This window comes from Leiobunum rupestre, chromosome 2, assembly GCF_980474605.1.
Source record: "Leiobunum rupestre chromosome 2, qqLeiRupe1.1.hap1, whole genome shotgun sequence".
NCBI lineage: Eukaryota > Metazoa > Arthropoda > Arachnida > Opiliones > Sclerosomatidae > Leiobunum > Leiobunum rupestre.
The window spans coordinates 64,612,620-64,632,751 of NC_143385.1; the positions used below are offsets into that span (position 1 = coordinate 64,612,620).

At 35.4% G+C, this 20,132-nt stretch overlaps 1 protein-coding gene across 3 annotated transcripts in view; it reads left to right on the top strand.

The window, feature by feature from the left end:
- Positions 1-18,499, top strand: part of Cpr (Cytochrome P450 reductase) — a 30,613-nt gene extending 12,114 nt beyond the window's left edge. For all 3 annotated transcript variants that reach the window (XM_090166123.1, XM_090166124.1, XM_090166125.1), the window contains exons 7-14: positions 11,965-12,153; positions 12,727-12,840; positions 12,901-13,019; positions 13,101-13,282; positions 16,342-16,491; positions 16,604-16,868; positions 16,937-17,168; positions 17,706-18,499. In XM_090166123.1, coding sequence (XP_090022249.1) covers positions 11,965-12,153; positions 12,727-12,840; positions 12,901-13,019; positions 13,101-13,282; positions 16,342-16,491; positions 16,604-16,868; positions 16,937-17,168; positions 17,706-17,850 — 1,396 coding nt within the window. In that variant the 3' untranslated portion in view covers positions 17,851-18,499. The remainder of the gene's footprint in view (positions 1-11,964; positions 12,154-12,726; positions 12,841-12,900; positions 13,020-13,100; positions 13,283-16,341; positions 16,492-16,603; positions 16,869-16,936; positions 17,169-17,705) is intronic.
- The last annotated feature ends 1,633 nt before the right edge of the window (positions 18,500-20,132 follow it).

Below are 20,132 nucleotides of genomic sequence, written 5' to 3' on the forward strand. Positions count from 1 at the left end.
TGTATTTAAATCGCGTATTTATCTCGACTAAGCGATACACTTAAGTGAATCCCTAATTATCGACTTACGCTTAAACCCTTTGGATAATCTCTGAAGCGCAGAGCCTCTTTTCAAAATAGGGACGTTCTACATTCCAATGTAACAAGTTCAATGTGTTAAATGCAATAATTTATCATGATTGAATGGTGTTTAATTGGCCGTGTGGTTCTCGGGGTTTTAGTTTGGCTTATTAGGTCATTTGTCTCTGTTATTGGGTTCAATTTTTTATTTGTTATCGGGAGCTTTATAGGGAGCTAACACTCCGTAGCTTTGGCTTTGGCCGCAATGTTGGGTATATTTTTTTTTCAATCTTAAATTTTTGTTTAAAAAAGCAGAGTCTCTAGACATGATCAGGGAAACCTGAACACGTCGGATAATTTTAATCTAAAAATCTGTTGCAACCCTGTAATGCTTTACCTTGTTCCAAAACCAAGTAACTTGATTTAGGCGAATTGTATATCTTACCGTTTTTCGAATGATCATTTCAACATGCATATATACTTAAAATATTAATTTTATCTTTTGAGATGCATTGTTTTGGAACTAAGCTATAGTGACGTTGCGCGCGTATCAAGAATGTACTTAAATATTTTTACAAGTTTATGAGACACATTGTTTTGGAAATAAGCTAGCGAAAAGCCTTTTGTTGTAGATCGCAAGAATTTTTGTCCGTTGAGAATTTGTCAAAAAGGGTAATTTATTCAGTTATTTGTGTACCCTATACTTTATGTAAATTTAGTTGAATACTAAATCATACCGTTTCGAAACCTATTTGTAAGCCTTGAGTATGTCATTTTGGCGGGTACAAAAATAGACATTTTTTATTTCCCGTTTGCGCAAAACACAATATACTTGCTAGTAAGCGGTTTACTTAATTTAAATCGTTTTCTGTAATTTAAATGATTTTGAACATATTTTTTTCTTGCCAAATTGATTTATTTTCGACGGGAATGTATACTAAAAATTAAATGAAATTACTACTGGTAATTTAGTTTGCTGTGAATTCGTATTTCTTCGTGCATTATCCTAAATACAGTGTAATAGATGATTTACGTAATCTATTTTTGAAAAGTCGTTTGATTTAAATCTTTATTTAATTGATGTATAATAAACGTTTCTGGTCTTAACGATGTCATCATGTCAGAGATATCAAATACCCAATTTACAAATCCCTAATTTCCCCAATCGATAAACATTTCTAACCCAAATTAATTATGCGGCAGTGAGTTCACAATATGTTCTATCGATAGATTTATCATTGATGTATAATAAACAATTATTACCCAAATGGCTTCAGAGATATCAAACGCTCAATTTTACGAGAATGCTCAAAATTGATATTACCACAACTAGGTGCTCGATATTCTTTATCGATTGATGTGTCATCAACATTTCTCGGCCTAACGGGTTCAGAGACATCAAACGCTCAATTTTATGATAATGCTCAAAATTGATATTACCACAACTAGGTGCTCGATATTGTTTATCGATTGATGTGTCATAACATTTATCGGCCTAACGGTTTCGGAGATATCAAACGCCCAATTTTACGAGAATGCTCAAAATTGATATTACCACAACTAGGTGCTCGATATTCTTTATCGATTGATGTGTCATCAACATTTATCGGCCTAACGGTTTCGGAGATATCAAACGCTCAATTTTACGAGAATGCTCAAAATTGATATTACCACAACTAGGTGCTCGATATTCTTTATCGATTGATGTGTCATCAACATTTATATCGGTCTAACGGTTTCGGAGATATCAAACGCCCAATTTTACGAGAATGCTCAAAATTGATATTACCACAACTAGGTGCTCGATATTCTTTATCGATTGATGTGTCCTCAACATTTATCGGCCTAACGGTTTCGGAGATATCAAACGTCCAATTTTCCAAGGCTCAAAAGGAAACTGTTCTTTTTTTAAACACAGCATTAGTTTTTATAAATAGCTTTTTATTTTATCATTGATTCCGTACTCTTCTCAATTGGAAAGTCCTTATTGTCGAATTTCACCTTGAACGTTGATAACTGCCGTGATATTGAATCTAATCGTGCGTAGCGCTTGTCTTATCCGCGAATTTAGGCCATTACCAAATATGTACTTAGCTGCGTGTTACCTTCAGTCACATTTCAGTGATAACTTACGTCGACAATTTGATTGTTTTATCAGCTGAAAGGCAGCAACGAAAATTACTTATATCAAACAAATGGGATGCCAGTATATTGCGTTTGAATGGCCATTTTTTTAAAAGCTCTTAGAGAGCGTTGACAAATTAACTTGCATCGAAAATCACCACCCTCGTAACAAAGAGTAACAAGATGTCACGGACATTTAGGTACACACAATCCCCCCGATGTATTCACTATATTTTAAATATTAAATTTAAATTTCAACCAATTTTCAATCATCTTGTACAATAACTTAACAAAACCAAGAGGAATTTTATCGAAAAATAATCTTTCGAGTTTCCTGGTTTTGGAAATAAGGTAGCGAAACGCGAACACTGAAATTTAAATAAATGATTAGACACACCGAATTTTTTGAGTTACCTGGTTTTAGTAATATGGTAGCGAAACGCGAACACGTAAATTTAAATTAATTTTTCGACAAACCGAAATTTTCAAGTTAACTGGGTTTTGGAAATAAGGTAGCTAAACGCAAACGAGGTAGACGGCGCCTGTATCCATTTCTACGAAATTCAAATATCACCATAGTACGTGGGGTCCCGCTTATTTTGGCCTAAATCTGACTTAAAATTGAATTTTTTAATGCTACCGAAAACGTAGTTCAGAAATGATCAGAACTAACTAAAAATGTAATATTCAACAAAGTCGGTCTTAATTTAAAAAAAGTACGCACATTTTGAGACTAAAAAAGGCCAAAAATTTGCAATTGACGTACCGCTAGGATTGGGGATTGTGTGTAAAAATGAGGCAGATTTTTCCTTCCGACTATACACGGTACTTGGGGGCTTTAATAACGGCTCGCTACGTACGCTAGGTGTCACGTGTTAATTAGAAATCGCCACGGAGCTGGCGTCACCTGGCGATAGAAATGGGAACAGCCTCCTAATCTTCTAAATGACGTCACATCTTTTTCTAAATGACGTCACATCTTTTTCTAAATGACGTCACATCTTTTTCTAAATGACGTCACATCTTTTTCTAAATTACGAGACATCTTTTTCTAAATTACGAGACATCTTTTTCTAAATTACGAGACATCTTTTTCTAAATTACGAGACATCTTTTTCTAAATTACGAGACATCTTTTTCTAAATTACGAGACATCTTTTTCTAAATTACGAGACATCTTTTTCTAAATTACGAGACATCTTTTTCTAAATTACGAGACATCTTTTTCTAAATTACGAGACATCTTTTTCTAAATTACGAGACATCTTTTTCTAAATTACGAGACATCTTTTTCTAAATTACGAGACATCTTTTTCTAAATTACGAGACATCTTTTTCTAAATTACGAGACATCTTTTTCTAAATTACGAGACATCTTTTTCTAAATTACGAGACATCTTTTTCTAAATTACGAGACATCTTTTTCTAAATTACGAGACATCTTTTTCTAAATTACGAGACATCTTTTTCTAAATTACGAGACATCTTTTTCTAAATTACGAGACATCTTTTTCTAAATTACGAGACATCTTTTTCTAAATTACGAGACATCTTTTTCTAAATTACGAGACATCTTTTTCTAACTTACGAGACATCTTTTTCTAACTTACGAGACATCTTTTTCTAACTTACGAGACATCTTTTTCTAACTTACCTGACATCTTTTTCTAAATTACGAGACATCTTTTTCTAAATTACGAGACATCTTTTTCTAAATTACGAGACATCTTTTTCTAAATTACGAGACATCTTTTTCTAAATTACGAGACATCTTTTTCTAAATTACGTGACATCTTTTTCTAAATTACGTGACATCTTTTTCTAACTTACGTGACATCTTTTTCTAACTTACGTGACATCTTTTTCTAACTTACGTGACATCTTTTTCTAACTTACGTGACATCTTTTTCTAACTTACGTGACATCTTTTTCTAACTTACGTGACATCTTTTTCTAACTTACGTGACATCTTTTTCTAACTTACGTGACATCTTTTTCTAACTTACGTGACATCTTTTTCTAACTTACGTGACATCTTTTTCTAACTTACGTGACATCTTTTTCTAACTTACGTGACATCTTTTTCTAACTTACGTGACATCTTTTTCTAACTTACGTGACATCTTTTTCTAACTTACGTGACATCTTTTTCTAACTTACGTGACATCTTTTTCTAACTTACGTGACATCTTTTTCTAACTTACGTGACATCTTTTTCTAACTTACGTGACATTTTTTTCTAACTTACGTGACATTTTTTTCTAACTTACGTGACATTTTTTTCTAACTTACGTGACATTTTTTTCTAACTTACGTGACATTTTTTTCTAACTTACGTGACATTTTTTTCTAACTTACGTGACATTTTTTTCTAACTTACGTGACATTTTTTTCTAACTTACGTGACATTTTTTCTAACTTACGTGACATTTTTTCTAACTTACGTGACATTTTTTCTAACTTACGTGACATTTTTTCTAACTTACGTGACATTTTTTCTAACTTACGTGACATTTTTTCTAACTTACGTGACATTTTTTCTAACTTACGTGACATTTTTTCTAACTTACGTGACATTTTTTCTAACTTACGTGACATTTTTTCTAACTTACGTGACATTTTTTCTAACTTACGTGACATTTTTTCTAAATGACGTGACATTTTTTCTAAATGACGTGACATTTTTTTCTAACTTACGTGACATTTTTTTCTAACTTACGTGACATTTTTTCTAACTTACGTGACATTTTTTCTAACTTACGTGACATTTTTTCTAAATGACGTGACATTTTTTCTAAATGACGTGACATTTTTTCTAAATGACGTGACATTTTTTCTAAATGACGTGACATTTTTTCTAAATGACGTGACATTTTTTCTAAATGACGTGACATTTTTTCTAAATGACGTGACATTTTTTCTAAATGACGTGACATTTTTTCTAAATGACGTGACATTTTTTCTAAATGACGTGACATTTTTTCTAAATGACGTGACATTTTTTCTAAATGACGTGACATTTTTTCTAAATGACGTGACATTTTTTCTAAATGACGTGACATTTTTTCTAAATGACGTGACATTTTTTCTAAATGACGTGACATTTTTTCTAAATGACGTGACATTTTTTCTAAATGACGTGACATTTTTTCTAAATGACGTGACATTTTTTCTAAATGACGTGACGTTTTTTCTAAATGACGTGACGTTTTTTCTAAATGACGTGACGTTTTTTCTAATTGACGTGACGTTTTTTCTAATTGACGTGACGTTTTTTCTAATTGACGTGACGTTTTTTCTAAATGACGTGACGTTTTTTCTAAATGACGTGACGTTTTTTCTAAATGACGTGACGTTTTTTCTAAATGACGTGACGTTTTTTCTAAATGACGTGACGTTTTTTCTAAATGACGTGACGTTTTTTCTAAATGACGTGACGTTTTTTCTAAATGACGTGACGTTTTTTCTAAATGACGTGACGTTTTTTCTAAATGACGTGACGTTTTTTCTAAATGACGTGACGTTTTTTCTAAATGACGTGACGTTTTTTCTAAATTACGTGACATTTTTTCTAAATTACGTGACATTTTTTCTAAATTACGTGACATTTTTTCTAAATTACGTGACATTTTTTCTAAATTACGTGACATTTTTTCTAAATTACGTGACATTTTTTCTAAATTACGTGACATTTTTTCTAAATTACGTGACATTTTTTCTAAATTACGTGACATTTTTTCTAAATTACGTGACATTTTTTCTAAATTACGTGACATTTTTTCTAAATTACGTGACATCTTTTTCTAAATTACGTGACATCTTTTTCTAAATTACGTCACATCTTTTTCTAAATTACGTCACATCTTTTTCTAAATTACGTCACATCTTTTTCTAAATTACGTCACATCTTTTTCTAAATTACGTCACATATACTCTTAAGCAACCACTCAATTATAATAGCATCGTAATCCTTTAAAGCCACTGTCGGCTCTATCATTTCCACCTGTATTATGAGAAGGCCTCTGTTATTAGAGATAGCCATGAATCTATCCAGAGCTCGGCGTTCGGATAGGAAATTTTCCGTTCATTTCTTTTATATCCATATCCATATCCGAAAATTATCCGGATAAAATCTTATTTGTTGCATATTAAATCGTAAAATAGTCGTTAATAATATCCATAAATAAACAGGTAATCGAATTTTTGCGGTTAATTTATCCGTTACCCCGAGCTCTAAATCCGTCTAAATCTATCCGATTTTTCGAAAAAAACGGCTTTACTGGAGAGCGTGGTGCCATCTATTAATGGCAAAGGAAGCTAAAATTCAAAATAGCGAATTGATAACGTCGTCAGAGAGCCATTGTAAAGTATTATATTTAGACAACTTATACTCTATTTTGTGGGCTTTTACCTAAATTATACATTCCATTTAAAAATATTGTTTATAATTGCTGTTATTGACTAATTTACATACATTCAATCGACGCGAGGGGTACCTATAAGCTTGCTATGGTGATCGCCTTTTGGGTCAAAATGTAGCTTAACTATCTCGTTTTGATATCGAAGTTAGCGACATCTGTTGAAAAAACAGTTACTTGACGTCGAGCCGACACTTGCTTTAAACTACTAAATTTCTTTGAAAATTAAGTGTAGTTTTGATTGTTTTGCATCCAGGAAATAATTTGCACAATTATTAATGATAAAATGAATGACTACGAGAGTAAAATGATTTTAGAAATCCTGAAGTCAACTTGAAAATCGCCAAATTGGGTCGAAAATCAGTTTTAAATCAACGCGAAAATCGTGCTCTGATTTCTAAAATAACTTTGAGGTTTAAAATTCCGTACGCAAAATTCGCGATGACCCCGTCATGGTCTAGTACGTATTTGTTCACCAAAAAACCTTGGGTATTTTTATATGCTTAAGAAGAATGACTGTTGAGACGATTTTGAACGTTGTTGCCATTTCCCCCCCCCCCCCCCCCACTCTAACAGCAAGCACTGCCCTTTAATTGTCAATCAAATCAACCCCGTATATCATTGGTTCCGGGCCTACAACTGCCTGAAATAAAATTGACCGTAGTGTCCAGTCATTCTCTAGTAGTAGAAATATTCTGGGTAGTGTTCTAAGTCGGGAAATTTTCCGGAAAATGACCGAGGCCTTTTTTCCGGAAAATATTCCGTATATTTCCGAAAATAAATAAAAAGTTTTCACTCCATGATTAGTCTAATATATTGTTAGCAAATTTAAATATAGCGGCATTTTTGCCTCATTTTTTCGAATCTGAAAGTAAAACTAAACCTAGTTTAAACTGATTAACAATGTAATACTATTAATGTTTTGTACTATGTTTACTGATATTAAACATTTTATATCGATAAAAAGTTTAAAACATTAAAAACCCTTAAAAAGTAATTTAGGTTTCAATTTTTTATTTGCGGAAAGATTTCCGCATTTTATTTTTCCGGAAAATTAACAACACTAATTCTGGGTACAAGAAGGCCCAAGTTACTTTATAGAACGGATTATTACCTCAAAAAATTAGTTAATATATGTGAACATTATACCACTTTCAAACAATACTTATAAAACCGGGCTTATAGACTCACAAGGAGACTACCCGAGGTGTTACGCACCGATTTTGTCCAAACCCGGGGCATTGGTAGACCTTCATGTAACTTGAAAAATCCTAAAGGGATTTTATTCAATGGGCAACGGGTTTGCCATGGCAACGAAAAATGTTTTTGACAACTTAAAATGGAAATTTTCCCATTGAAAATAACATGGGATTTTGACCGATTCCAAGGGTGTCCCCCCTGTGAAACATTTTACAAAGTTGAAAAAAAATTAAAATACCAAAATTATAAAAAAATTGATAAAAATTGACGAAAAAAATCAAAATTGGTGACATTTTTATCAATTTTTTTCACAGGGAAATCGGTCAAAATCCCATGTTATTTTATGTTGTCAAAAACATTTTTCGTTGCCATGGAAAACCCGTTGCCCATTGAATAAAATCCCTTTAGGATTTTTCAAGTTACATGAAGGTCTACCAATCCCCCGAGTTTGAACAAAATCGGTGTGTAACACCTCGGGTAGTCTCCTTGTCAGTTTAGTAAACCAAAAAGTAAATTTTCCATACATATTTCAGTATAAAAATGAACTTTAATTTACTATCTACGTCTCTTCGGTTTCCCCTTCCATAAAAACTTGTAGAGGTTAATGGTAATAGTGAGTGTAGGTTTGCGTGGCATGAAGGGCTTGCCACCACCCTCCTACGCATTGTAACCCGGCCACCTGAATTAATGGCTTTAAAAGTCTCACGATGACTTGGTCTTAGGTGGTGCCTTGGTATTAGCCTAGCTGATTATTTCAGATGCGTAGTTATCTCCCAAAAGAAGCGTATTATCTACTTCTGGTAGTGGTAAAATTCAGTACAAATGTCAGTAAATCATTAAATTCGTAGTGCTATAATTTACTTCAGTTGTACTTGTACCGTTAACATTTTGAACGTTATTGCGCAAGTGTACTCATTGACGTTAATTTTAAATAACCTTGTAGAGAAATAGATTAATATTATCGTTAAGATAATGAAATATAAAATATGTACATTTTTCTTTGATAATTTTATTTCACAATATTTTTTTCGTAATATGACGTTTCAACAATAATACTCTGATAGATAATTATTTGATATCTTCAATAAGCGTTAGCGTAAATAGGCCTTTCTATAAAGTAACATTGGCCTTCTTGTTTAGATGTATCGGGCGCGTCACTCGTGACTTAGAAGTGACGTTTCACTATGATAGCCAATAGACGATAGCATAATCTTATTCAATTTATTAAAAAGTTCCAAGCGCGTCTTGATATTTTAGCGTAAATGGGCTCGAGCGATTTCGCGCGTGTTCCCTGAAATAAAAAAAAATGCGCGAGCCTTTTACGCTGAAATATTAAAGAGCGCGTGGAACATTTTAACAAGTTGAACAAGACACGAATTAAAATTCGACGAGTCGCCCTTTTTATAAAGATCTAACCTTCAAAACTGAACTGAACTCCTACGTATCTCGTGATGAAAGCGATACATTAAAACAAGTTGGGCGTGCGTAATGGCTTTATAGAAAGGCTTATTCTTTCCTGTTCAACCATGGACCAAGAATCTAAAGGGACTCGTTGTTCAGGCTTTAAAAAGCACGCGTGAATACTGGGAATAGGAAAATCACGGCTAATTTTAGGTCAATGTGGACAAACTTGGCGTCGCTGAAGTCGATTTCCTGGCGGTAGTTTCGTAGAGAAGCTGGAAGCTAGGAGCAACAAACACAGCACTGCCCACACAAGGAGAACGCAACTCGTCAAAAGTCGTGCATTTTCTTGTGTACAATTTTCATTTGTTAGATGCATTAACGCCTGCTACCGTCGGAAGGGGAAAATACGGAAATTGTCTTCCCCCCCCCCCGCCCGTAAAACGTTGTGTACAGGCTTGTGATGCTCGTCCAATGAAATTTGTACACAACATTGCGTTAGCGTGTTTAAAGGCTAGCTGCGTTCTCCTTGTGTTTGTTGCTCCTAGCTTTACAAAATGGCGCCGTTGTGGTCGGTTAAATGATTAGGCTTAGTGTGTTTTCGACCTTTTATTTTTGGAATTGGGCCTTTAAAAGTTTAAGTAATTAATTATCCATTGTGTTTAGTAAAAATAATCAGTTAGCCGCATTTGGGCGAGTTTTTATCAAATTTACTAAAATCCATTTAATTTCTAAACTTACAAAAGTTAATGAAATAAGCCTAACCTAACTTTATCGCACGTACTGTCTCCTAAACCCCAACTCGCAGTGATCGTTGAACAGAATTCTTGAGGCGCTTCAAAGCGGCTGATGTACCTCAGTAAGCCTTCCGATTTAGGCCACGCCTACCGTGTCCAAATATCGGGAACAGTGAGTCCCCTTAAATTCTTGGTCCATGGCTCACTTGTTAAAATGTTCCACACGCTCGTTGATAATTTACCGTAAAAGTCTGGCTTTTAGGGAGCTCGCGCGAAATCGCTCGAGCGATTTTATACTTAAATATCAAGACGCACGTGGAACTTTTTAACAAGTTGAATAAGACATTAATAGAGTTTATGCTAGCGTCTATTTGATCACAAATGATCCATTTGGTTTTCGGTACACTAATAAAAGACTTGGGTTAGCTAAACTTTGAATTAACTCTTATGTCCAGGGCTTTTCGTAGTGAAACGTCATCGATACGTCACCCGTGACGCAGCAGTAACATCAAAACAAGAAGGCCAATGTTACTTTACAGAAAGGCCTATTATTATTGAAAACAATTCTGCTATGTTTGGGCGCTTTAAGGTAATAGCATAAGTTAATGATACCTTATGGTAATAGGTATAAAACGCGAGTAATTTATAAATAAAATAGGACTGAAAACCTATAATTTCCCAATTTAAAGAACATGATGTAGTAGTAGCAGCTGTTGTTATTATAATTTGCGTGAGAGTCCCCGCGAAATTTAATTATAAAAGTTTGGGACAATTTTTTGGACGGTGGTTTTGAGTACATATAAGGTCCCATTCACTGATATGGCCCAAAACAGTGGTGTCTCCAAATTTGTCTATAAAAGTTTAATCGTTGGATTAATTTCCGCCTTCGCGTGTAGTTGTACAATGAAGGTTTTTTACGTAAGGGACCCCGCGAAATTTACTTTAAAAATAGTTAATTTAAATTAGCTTTTTTTCCGGTGATGGTTTTGGTTACAAATAGATTTCTTACACGGTTTTTACCTTTAAATGTATAATCCTTAATTTAATTACTTTTTGTCATTTAGTTTCTTTAGAAATGACATTGGCACAAAACTAATTTATATGTTTCAATAATTATAGTGAAGTATAATAGATTTAAATCAAGGATTTAAAAAAAGATTGTATTCGTCACAAAGTATAACGCAATAAAAAAGAAAAATTAACAGTAGCTGTAGAAACGTTTCAATAGTTATGTCCCCCCCCCCCTCGATAGCTTTTTTTGGCACAATTTTGAGGTGTCGTTGGTACCCGAATTGAATACAAAGTAGGTTATTTAGCTCCACTCTTCTCAATGTAATAATACGAATAAAAAATATATATTTTTCAAAGGAAAAGCGCTTATTTAAAAAACTTTAAAAATGTAAAGAAGTATTTTACAAAACCAAAACTTGTTTTAATGTTTTTTTTTTAGTTTGTATATCTTTGTTAGGATTTTTATTAATGGTAATTACGGACAATTTGATGACGTAATTTCATAATGATTATCGGGAAATTCCTAAACGAGATAGATTTTAAATTATTATTTTTACGTTTTTTATCAGACTTTTCCCGGTACATTCGATGGATTTTGACTAAGGCTCGGCGAATAGCACTTTTATCCTATCGAGACAAATATCTAATACCCAAAAATTTTCTAATCGAATACCGAGACGAATAGTAGTTTTCGAACCAAAGGCTTAATGCAAGTACTACCTTATCGAATATTCGTCGAATAATAGGCCCGAATATTCGTCGAATATAGTCCCAAATATTCGTCGAATAACATGTTTAATAGTCGAAGTATTTTAAATTTTAATATCTTAAAGGTAGAACTGAATAATATAATGACGTGATAGGTTAGTCGTCTCGATATTCGACCGAATTATTCGGTTAATTGGGTTACTCGCTCAACCTTAGTTTTGAGGGTACTCCCGAGGTTTTTCCGACGTAGAGTACGCGAGATTAAATAGGCTTAAGCCTTGTTTAATTAGTTTATTTTCACTACAGTATCGAAGATGATTTCATAACATGGAAAGAGCACTTTTGGGCAGCTGTTTGCGAGCATTTTAACGTAGAGAAATCAGGCGAAGACATTAGTTTCCGACAATACCAATTGATAGTTCACGATGACATTGTCGAAGATAAAGTATACAAAGGTGAAGTTGCCAGGCTCAATTCGTACAAAACTCAAAAACCGTAAGTTTAGGAAGCAATTAAGTTCTTTAAAAACCACTACTGCGCAATAAAATTTTCTTTTATTAAAGCAACAGTCGGCTCTATCACTGCCACCTGTATAATGATAAGGCCCTTGTTAATAGAGATGGCAATGAATCTATCCGATTCTTCGAAAAAGCGACTTTACTGAAGTGGAAAACGAAGCTAAAATAAAATAGCGAAACAATAACGTCGTCAGAGAGCCATTGTAGAGTATTATAATTGGACAGCTTATACTCTATTTAGTAGACTTCATCCTAAATTATATATCCCATATAAAATATGTTGTTAAAAATTACTATAATTTAAGTTATCGTCAAATTTACAAACGAGCCAATCAACGCGAGGGGTACTTTTATGTCCCGCCTTTTGGGTCAAAATGTGGCTTGAGCATCTTGTTTTGATTTCGACGCTAGCGACATCTGTTAAAAAAAGAACCACTTCACGTCTAACCAACACTTGTTTGAAACGGCCGTAATAAAACCACATTTTATTGCGCAGTAGTGGTTTTTATCTCTTTTTTTTTAACCCAGTTATAACTATTCCAATTTTCAGACCGTTCGATGTCAAAAACCCGTATCTAGCACCAATTATGGTAAACAGGGAATTGTACAAAGGAGAGCGTTCGTGTATGCACATTGAAATCGACATTTCCAACTCCAAAATCAGGTATGTAGTTGCTTTAGTCCGAGTGGTGAATATGATTCTAACCAAAATTTCCCGTTACAGATACGAATCTGGAGATCACGTTGGAGTTTACCCAACGAATAACCGCGATCTTGTTGAAAAACTCGGCAAACATTTGGATGTTGATTTAGATACCGTAATAACTATTCGAAATCTAGATGGTATGTTGAAAACACCTTTCAATAAGATCAGTTTATTTTATAATATAACCGATGTTTATTTGAACAATTTTTACCTCTCAGAGGACAGCTCGAAGAAGCACCCATTTCCATGCCCTTGCAGTTACCGTACTGCGTTACTTCACTATGTTGACATTACCAGCATTCCCCGCAGTCACGTGCTGAAAGAAATCGCGGAATACGCGACGAACGAGGAAGAAAAAGCTAAATTAAAGTTGATGGGCTCTCCGTCCGAAGAAGGAAAGGTCAGAGAATTGTGTATTTAACTATTTTTGGATAATCTTCCTTCTAACCCTGCCTATGGTGGCTTTTTTACCCAAAATACTACTACTCAATAAATTGAATTTGATTTGAAATCGGGTTTAAATTAAAATTTACTTTTCATAAGGAAATTAAATTGTGGTTTATAGGAATCCATATCTCTACTTGGAATGCTTATCGCGGCAGATTTTCGTCTCGATCAGGGTTGGACGTGAGGATATTTTTTTTAAGTAGTCAGCCTGACTAGTGAGCCTCCTATCTTAATTTATTTTAGTAGTCACTGACTAGTGGGGGTATAAAAACAAGAAAGACCGCCAATATTTTGCTTTACCTGTCAGAATTGAAATAGGAATTTATTATCACTTGAGTTACATGAATTGGGCCAATCACGTTTATTTTTAAATAAAATGGGATTGATGAATGGTGAATTTATGATACGCCATATTCGCCATTTATTTTTTTAGTTAAATTTTTCACTAGTCAAATTGACTAGTAAGCCCCCAGATTTCGATTAATTTAAGTAGTCAGAGCATTTATTTAAGAAGTCAAATGCCGTGACTAGTGCCTTATGACCAACCCTGGTCTCGATGTGGTTGACGGGTTTTTTTGACGTCACTATGTTAACTTAACAAGCAACAACTTGAGAGGGGAGCGGGCGCAGAAGGGATTTTTTCTTTCGTAGGCGGGGCCAAAGCCGTCAGAGTGATCTTACCATACGCGATACGCCAGGATAAGCATTCCAAGTAGAGGTATGGATTCCTGGGTTTAATAAACCCGGTTTTATAGACCTCGTCAGAAAAGGATAAGTTATTAGCATCTTGGATTAATAATGGTTCAATTTGTAGTATCTAATAACAGCCTTTAAACGGCCACCATGGCATTATTGTACATCGAAATGACGAGACAAAAAACCTTACGATCCTGGAAAATAATCACCGTCTTTTATAGCGTTTTCGTTTTCCATTTGATTGCTCGAGATTCGCTCCGAATCTGTCTCTTACGTCATAGATCTCACCCCACTCGACTAGAGTAAAACCGCAAATGGAACATACCATTAACATATTCCCGTGCGTTGTTGTTTTTCGTCTGCTAGTAATTTGAATTTTCGCGTCTTGGTCGGCCATTTTGCCAAAAAAATCCTAAAGGAACACGCAAAAAATTGCTCTGCGATCCGTTGATCTGTCGAAATTGGCGGATCGGTTTTGGGCAGGGGCGCACGCAGAAAGTTTTCAAAAGGGGGGGGGGGGAACTATATACTTACGACGTTAGTAAAAAGGGGAAAGGAACTTCTTACCTTTATTAGTGCATTAGCACGCAAATAGTACATAAAATAAGTTTAAAAATAAAATCCACTATTGTACAGTTTCAAATTGTACAATAGTGGATTTTATTTTTAAACTTAGTTATATGTACAAGGCTTAGCCAGTTTTCCATAGTACATAAAATGTTGATCAGAGCACGGTCAACTTTGATCTCTCGCGCTACAGCGGCCATCTCATTCGTTGACGTTTCTGTGTTAACCTAATTTGAGCAAAAGATGTGTATGAGTTGACCGCCCCTAGCGGATTATTTTTTATAATAGTTTTAAATTGAAGCCAATATAAAAACGAGCGTGGCGCTGAGCTGCTACACGTTTTAGTACAGTTTATAGGGGGAAAATCCTTGCTCGCGGAATTTCGACGAATGTGTTGGCCGCTGTAGCGTGAACAGTGCGTGATCAAAGTTGGCCGTGATCAGAGCGACCTAGAGTGTTCGGAGCAGTCAAATGGAAAACGCTATTAGACTAATAGCATTTTCCATTTGACTGCTCTCGAGAACTCTAGATCGCTCTGATCAACATTTTATGTTCCATTAGCGTCCTCGGATCTGCTCCGATCAAGTTTCGCGTGTTCCATTTCACGCTCTTGGGTGCTCTGAGATCGCCCAAAACCGATCTTCCAATTTCGACAGATCAACGGATCGAGATGGGAGCAAATTTTCGCGTGTTCCTTTTAGATTTTTTGGCAAAATGGCAGACCAAGACGCGAAAATTCAAATTACAAGCAGACGAAAAACAGCAAAGCGCGGGAATATGTTCATGGAATGTTCAATTTGCTTTTTTACTCTAGTCGATTGGGGCGAGATCTATGACGTCAGAGACAGATTCAGAGTGAATCTCGAGCAATCAAATGGAAAACGCTATAAGTGTCATGGCCGACTTAAACTCGTGACCGTCGGGGTGGGGGCGTGGGCAGTTGGGTCGTAATAGGGACTTGGCAGTGCTACGTCACAGTTTTTTTTAAATAGTTTTTATCGTGGGGAGAAAAATAATACCACAATGGCGGCCATGGCCAAAGCTATGGAGTGCCAAGTCTCTATAGTGACGAGACGGGATCAAAGGTGCCACGGATTATTAATCTAACCACAAAGTAACAACGAATAGAGTAGTAGCACTTGGTAGCGTTGGCCATGGCCGCCATTGTGGGCGCGAATTTTTTATGAATAGGAATAAACCTGGTTAACGTCGTGTGTGTGACGTAGTACTGCCACTACCCCATACATTTTGTTGGGCTTAGTCATTTGGTGTTGAATTTCCCCATCATACAGCCTATTTAATTATAAGTTTGGTAGGATGTAAATGGGATTTTAACCATCAGTTTGGCAAATATCTCTTGCTAGTTGTTGATCTAAAAGATTTTTCACCTTGAGCCAAAGACTTCATAGTCGTCAGAACCCATTCGACTATCCTGGGGCTATAAGTTAGTAATTCGATTTCACCTTGTAAATGGAGATAGAAAACTGGTTTTTCCTCCTTCAATCCCTGGGAGCGGGAGAAAGTGTTAAGTAACGTATTTGATAGACAAGATTTCTATACCCACGCACGTTAGAGGGTACTGATTTGTTACCAAAATATTGGCACTCTCTTCTTTCTGTTAATAATTAAGATTCAATTATTTTTAGCAGCTTTACAAATTGGTGTAATTTATTTTAAACATTTACAAGTTGTAATAATAATTTACTACTTTAAAGTAAATTTTTTTTAAGAAATATATTTATATTTTAGGCTTTATACAATGAATGGATTGTCAAAAGTTGCCGTAGTATAGTTCACATTATTGAAGATTTACCTTCACTTAAGCCAGCCTTAGATCATTTATTAGAGTTGCTTCCTCGTCTCCAATGTCGTTACTATTCCATTTCATCATCACCAAAAGTAAGTGTTTAGTTCATTAGGTTAATGGAAAGTTACTCAGTATTTTAAAAGAACTTTCCATTCTTAAAATAAAAGAAATATGTTGATAATTAATATAATTTTTTAACTCTAGCTGTTCCCAGAAACAATTCATATAACGGCTGTTATGGTCGATTATGAAACCAAAACAAATAGGCGCATTGAAGGTGTTGCCACTGGCTGGTTAAAACAGAAGAGGGTAGACAATGGTCATAAACCCACTGTTCCCGTTTTTGTCAGGCGCTCGCAATTCCGTCTTCCTAGCAAACCACAAACTCCAGTCATTATGATTGGTCCCGGAACTGGTCTGGCCCCGTTCCGGGGTTTCATTCAGGAAAGGTCGTTCCTTAAAAACGAAGGTAATGGATCATTAATCTCTCTTATTTCCAGAAGTACAATGAAACATTTTTGTATTTTGTGTATTTAGGAAAGCCAGTTGGAGATTCTATATTATATTTTGGATGCCGTAAGAAGGCTGAAGATTTCTTATACGAAGAGGAATTGAAGAAGTACCAAGATGAGGGCATTCTAACCAAAATACACTTAGCCTTCTCCCGAGAACAGCCAGAGAAGGTATACGTAACGCATTTGATTCAGAAAACCAGGCAGGAAATATGGAACGCGATTGGAGAAAACAGTGGACATATCTATGTTTGCGGGTAAGTGTTTTTGTATCGTTACTGTAAACTCCCCTTAACCCCATGGAAGCTTTATTAACATCAATGAATAAAAAAGAGCCATAACAAGGCTCAACAAACGTTTGGTATTCAATAAACAACACTTATGCAGTGGCGTAGCTAGCATGGGTGACACCCGGGGAGGAAATCACGGTATGCTACTTACTAGTCTCTAGTTTGTATGTTTTAATTTTATTCACGGTCAGGTGTCACCCCCAAATCAAGACCAAACGGGTGGCACTCAGGGTGGTGATCAAAACACTGACCATTCACTTGGGGGGGGTTATATCAAAAGTACCACTACTGCAGTAGGAAAACTACTACCGCTCCAAGTAAACCATGTTGCGCATGATGTACGCCACATCATGGACATTTTATGTCCATGGCCACATTTTAGCAAAGAATGAGTTGAATTAGGCGGTGGCGCAAGTCTGTAGTAATTATTATTCAGGCAGCATATTTAAATTAGGCAGTAACTTCTTAAGCATTTTTAAAACCCATATTTTAATGTTTCAACAGAGATGCCAGGACTATGGCTCGCGACGTTCATGATCTTATTCTGGATATTATTGAAAAGGAAGGTGGTAAGAGCAAAGCCGATGCTGAATCATACTTGAAGAGGATGGAATCCCAACGCCGCTACTCTGCCGATGTATGGAGTTAAAATTTACAATAGATAAGAAACCGCACGTGAAAATTTAAGTGCCTGTACTCTTCTTTAAAGTTTTTTTTTCATTCTAAAGTCAACCTTGTACTTTTAAAGATGAGTTATATTTTTATATATATTTGAATTTAAGATTTGAAAAATTATTTTACGTAAGGTGCCTTTTAGCGCAATTTTATAAATTGGTCTTTAAATATGCCTTACTAAGTCTTTTTAATTTAGAAATTGAACTCTGAGGGCTGTAGCGTTAATTAATTAAATAGCTTCGCTAAGCAGGAAAGGCAGAACGAAAAAATTTACACATGAACTTTGCTTTGATGTTAGGTGTTGAAATTAACTTTAGCGAAGCTACTTAATTAATAGGTGTTGTTGAATTCTTGGATATCGTGTAAGATTTTACAGTTTATTTATGAAATAAAAACCAAAATTTAACTTTATTGAAAAAATGATTTACTATCAGGGTGATGGGAGCATATTTGTGTTCCTACAAAGCATAATCATAAGCAACTAAATTTTGACAAATTGTTATCTAATTTGTTGTTCATACTGTTTCTTGATTGACATTGTTAACTGAAGCATCACATTTAGGTTTTGGGTTATATTTTTGTATAAGATGACATATTTTGTAAATAAAGAAATTATACATGTTGGAATTTGTAGTTGGTCTTTTCTGTGTTGTTCAAAAAGTAGGTTTGTTACAAAATTTTACCTATCTCCAGATACGTGAACAAATGAAGCAATGAAAGTGTATGGTCTCTACCAAAGACTATATATACCGTTATACGCTTCGCTTACTAGACAGCCTGACAGCATAGACAGTATGCTGACAGGCGTGTTCCTAGGAAAAACCTGTTTACACCTCTGTAGCACTGTAAAAACTGGGTTAATATTTGGACCCGCGGCTAGTGGCGCCACTAGTAACAGCTCAAGCTAGGAGAAAATTTTGACCAGCGTCGAGATCGAGCCACAATCGGTATGCAAGTTGAGACATAGAAAACGCCTGTCTAGTAAGCGAAGCGTATATTTAGTCTTTGGTCTCTACCAATGAGCTAGAATAAATAGAGATCCAAACCAATCTGGGATTCGCGGGACACGTTTTATTCGAGTAGGAGAATTAGGCTTAAGTTTCAACTCTATCGAATAGTGTTGGCGCCATCTGTTTCTATAAGCCGACCATAGATATAGGAAACGTATATAAAGGTCTAGACAGCTAGCAGAAACCCGTAATTTCTGCAGGCTATCCTTATAAGACGCTATCTATCGGTAAGAAAGCTCGTGCTATCGTCGCGAGAGCCATTGTCTCCTGCTTAAAAATTATACTAAAAGTCACCAACAGATGGTGTCTAAAGACTACGGCCTGCGGAAAGCACTTAGTACTAAAATGTAAGAGAGCTCGCGCTCTTGGTCACGTGCCTTCCTCAGTGTCTCCTAGGTGTCAATTCCGTATTTTATGTTAGGCTTAGACACCCCGAAATTTATCTAGACCTTTATATACATTTCTTATATCTATGAAGCCGACACTTTTGCAAAATATAGTAAGTTTTAGTTTTCCAATAACACCATAGATGGCGCCAACACGATTTGATTAAGTTCATTTCCTAGGTCTAACTCTTCAACTCAACAAACACTCACCCGCGAAACGGTAGGTGTTGGAAGGCGGATTGGGATCTCTATCTATTCTACCTCATTGGTATCTACCAGCAAAGATAATATAACTGAGTTCCCGACGGAAGTCGGAAAAAACTGCTGCCATAGAGATAGAAAAGAAATAGAGGGAAGATTACCGCGTTAAGGCACCCCTGTTTTTGACCGGGAAATTTCATCCCCCCCTCGCGCATGTATGAAAGCGGAGATGGGCAGAATTTGCAACGCCATCTATCCTTCCTTTGTTTCATCAAATGACAGTTGATTTTCAAAAAGGAATAAAATATTTCATTTCACCGCGCATCGATGGCGCCACGTAATCTGCCCATCTGATGGCTTCCTACATTGGCGAAAAGGGGGTCGGCACTCGCGGTCAACTTCGCCAGATACAATAGTGCCTCTATTTCTTTTCTATCTCTATGAGAGCCGCTGCTGGCAGGGCTACCGACATCTTGTTAAAAAGTTTTAGTGAAAATTGCGCCGTGGTTTTTGACTTGCGGTTTTCAAGATACCAGATATTTTTGCGTTATATTGTTTTAAAACAATAATGGATCATGCTTGTAGCTCTAAAAATGTTTCTAAACGAAAGAAAACTAAATGTGAGTAATATAATCTTGGGTTATCTATTGAAATTCCTT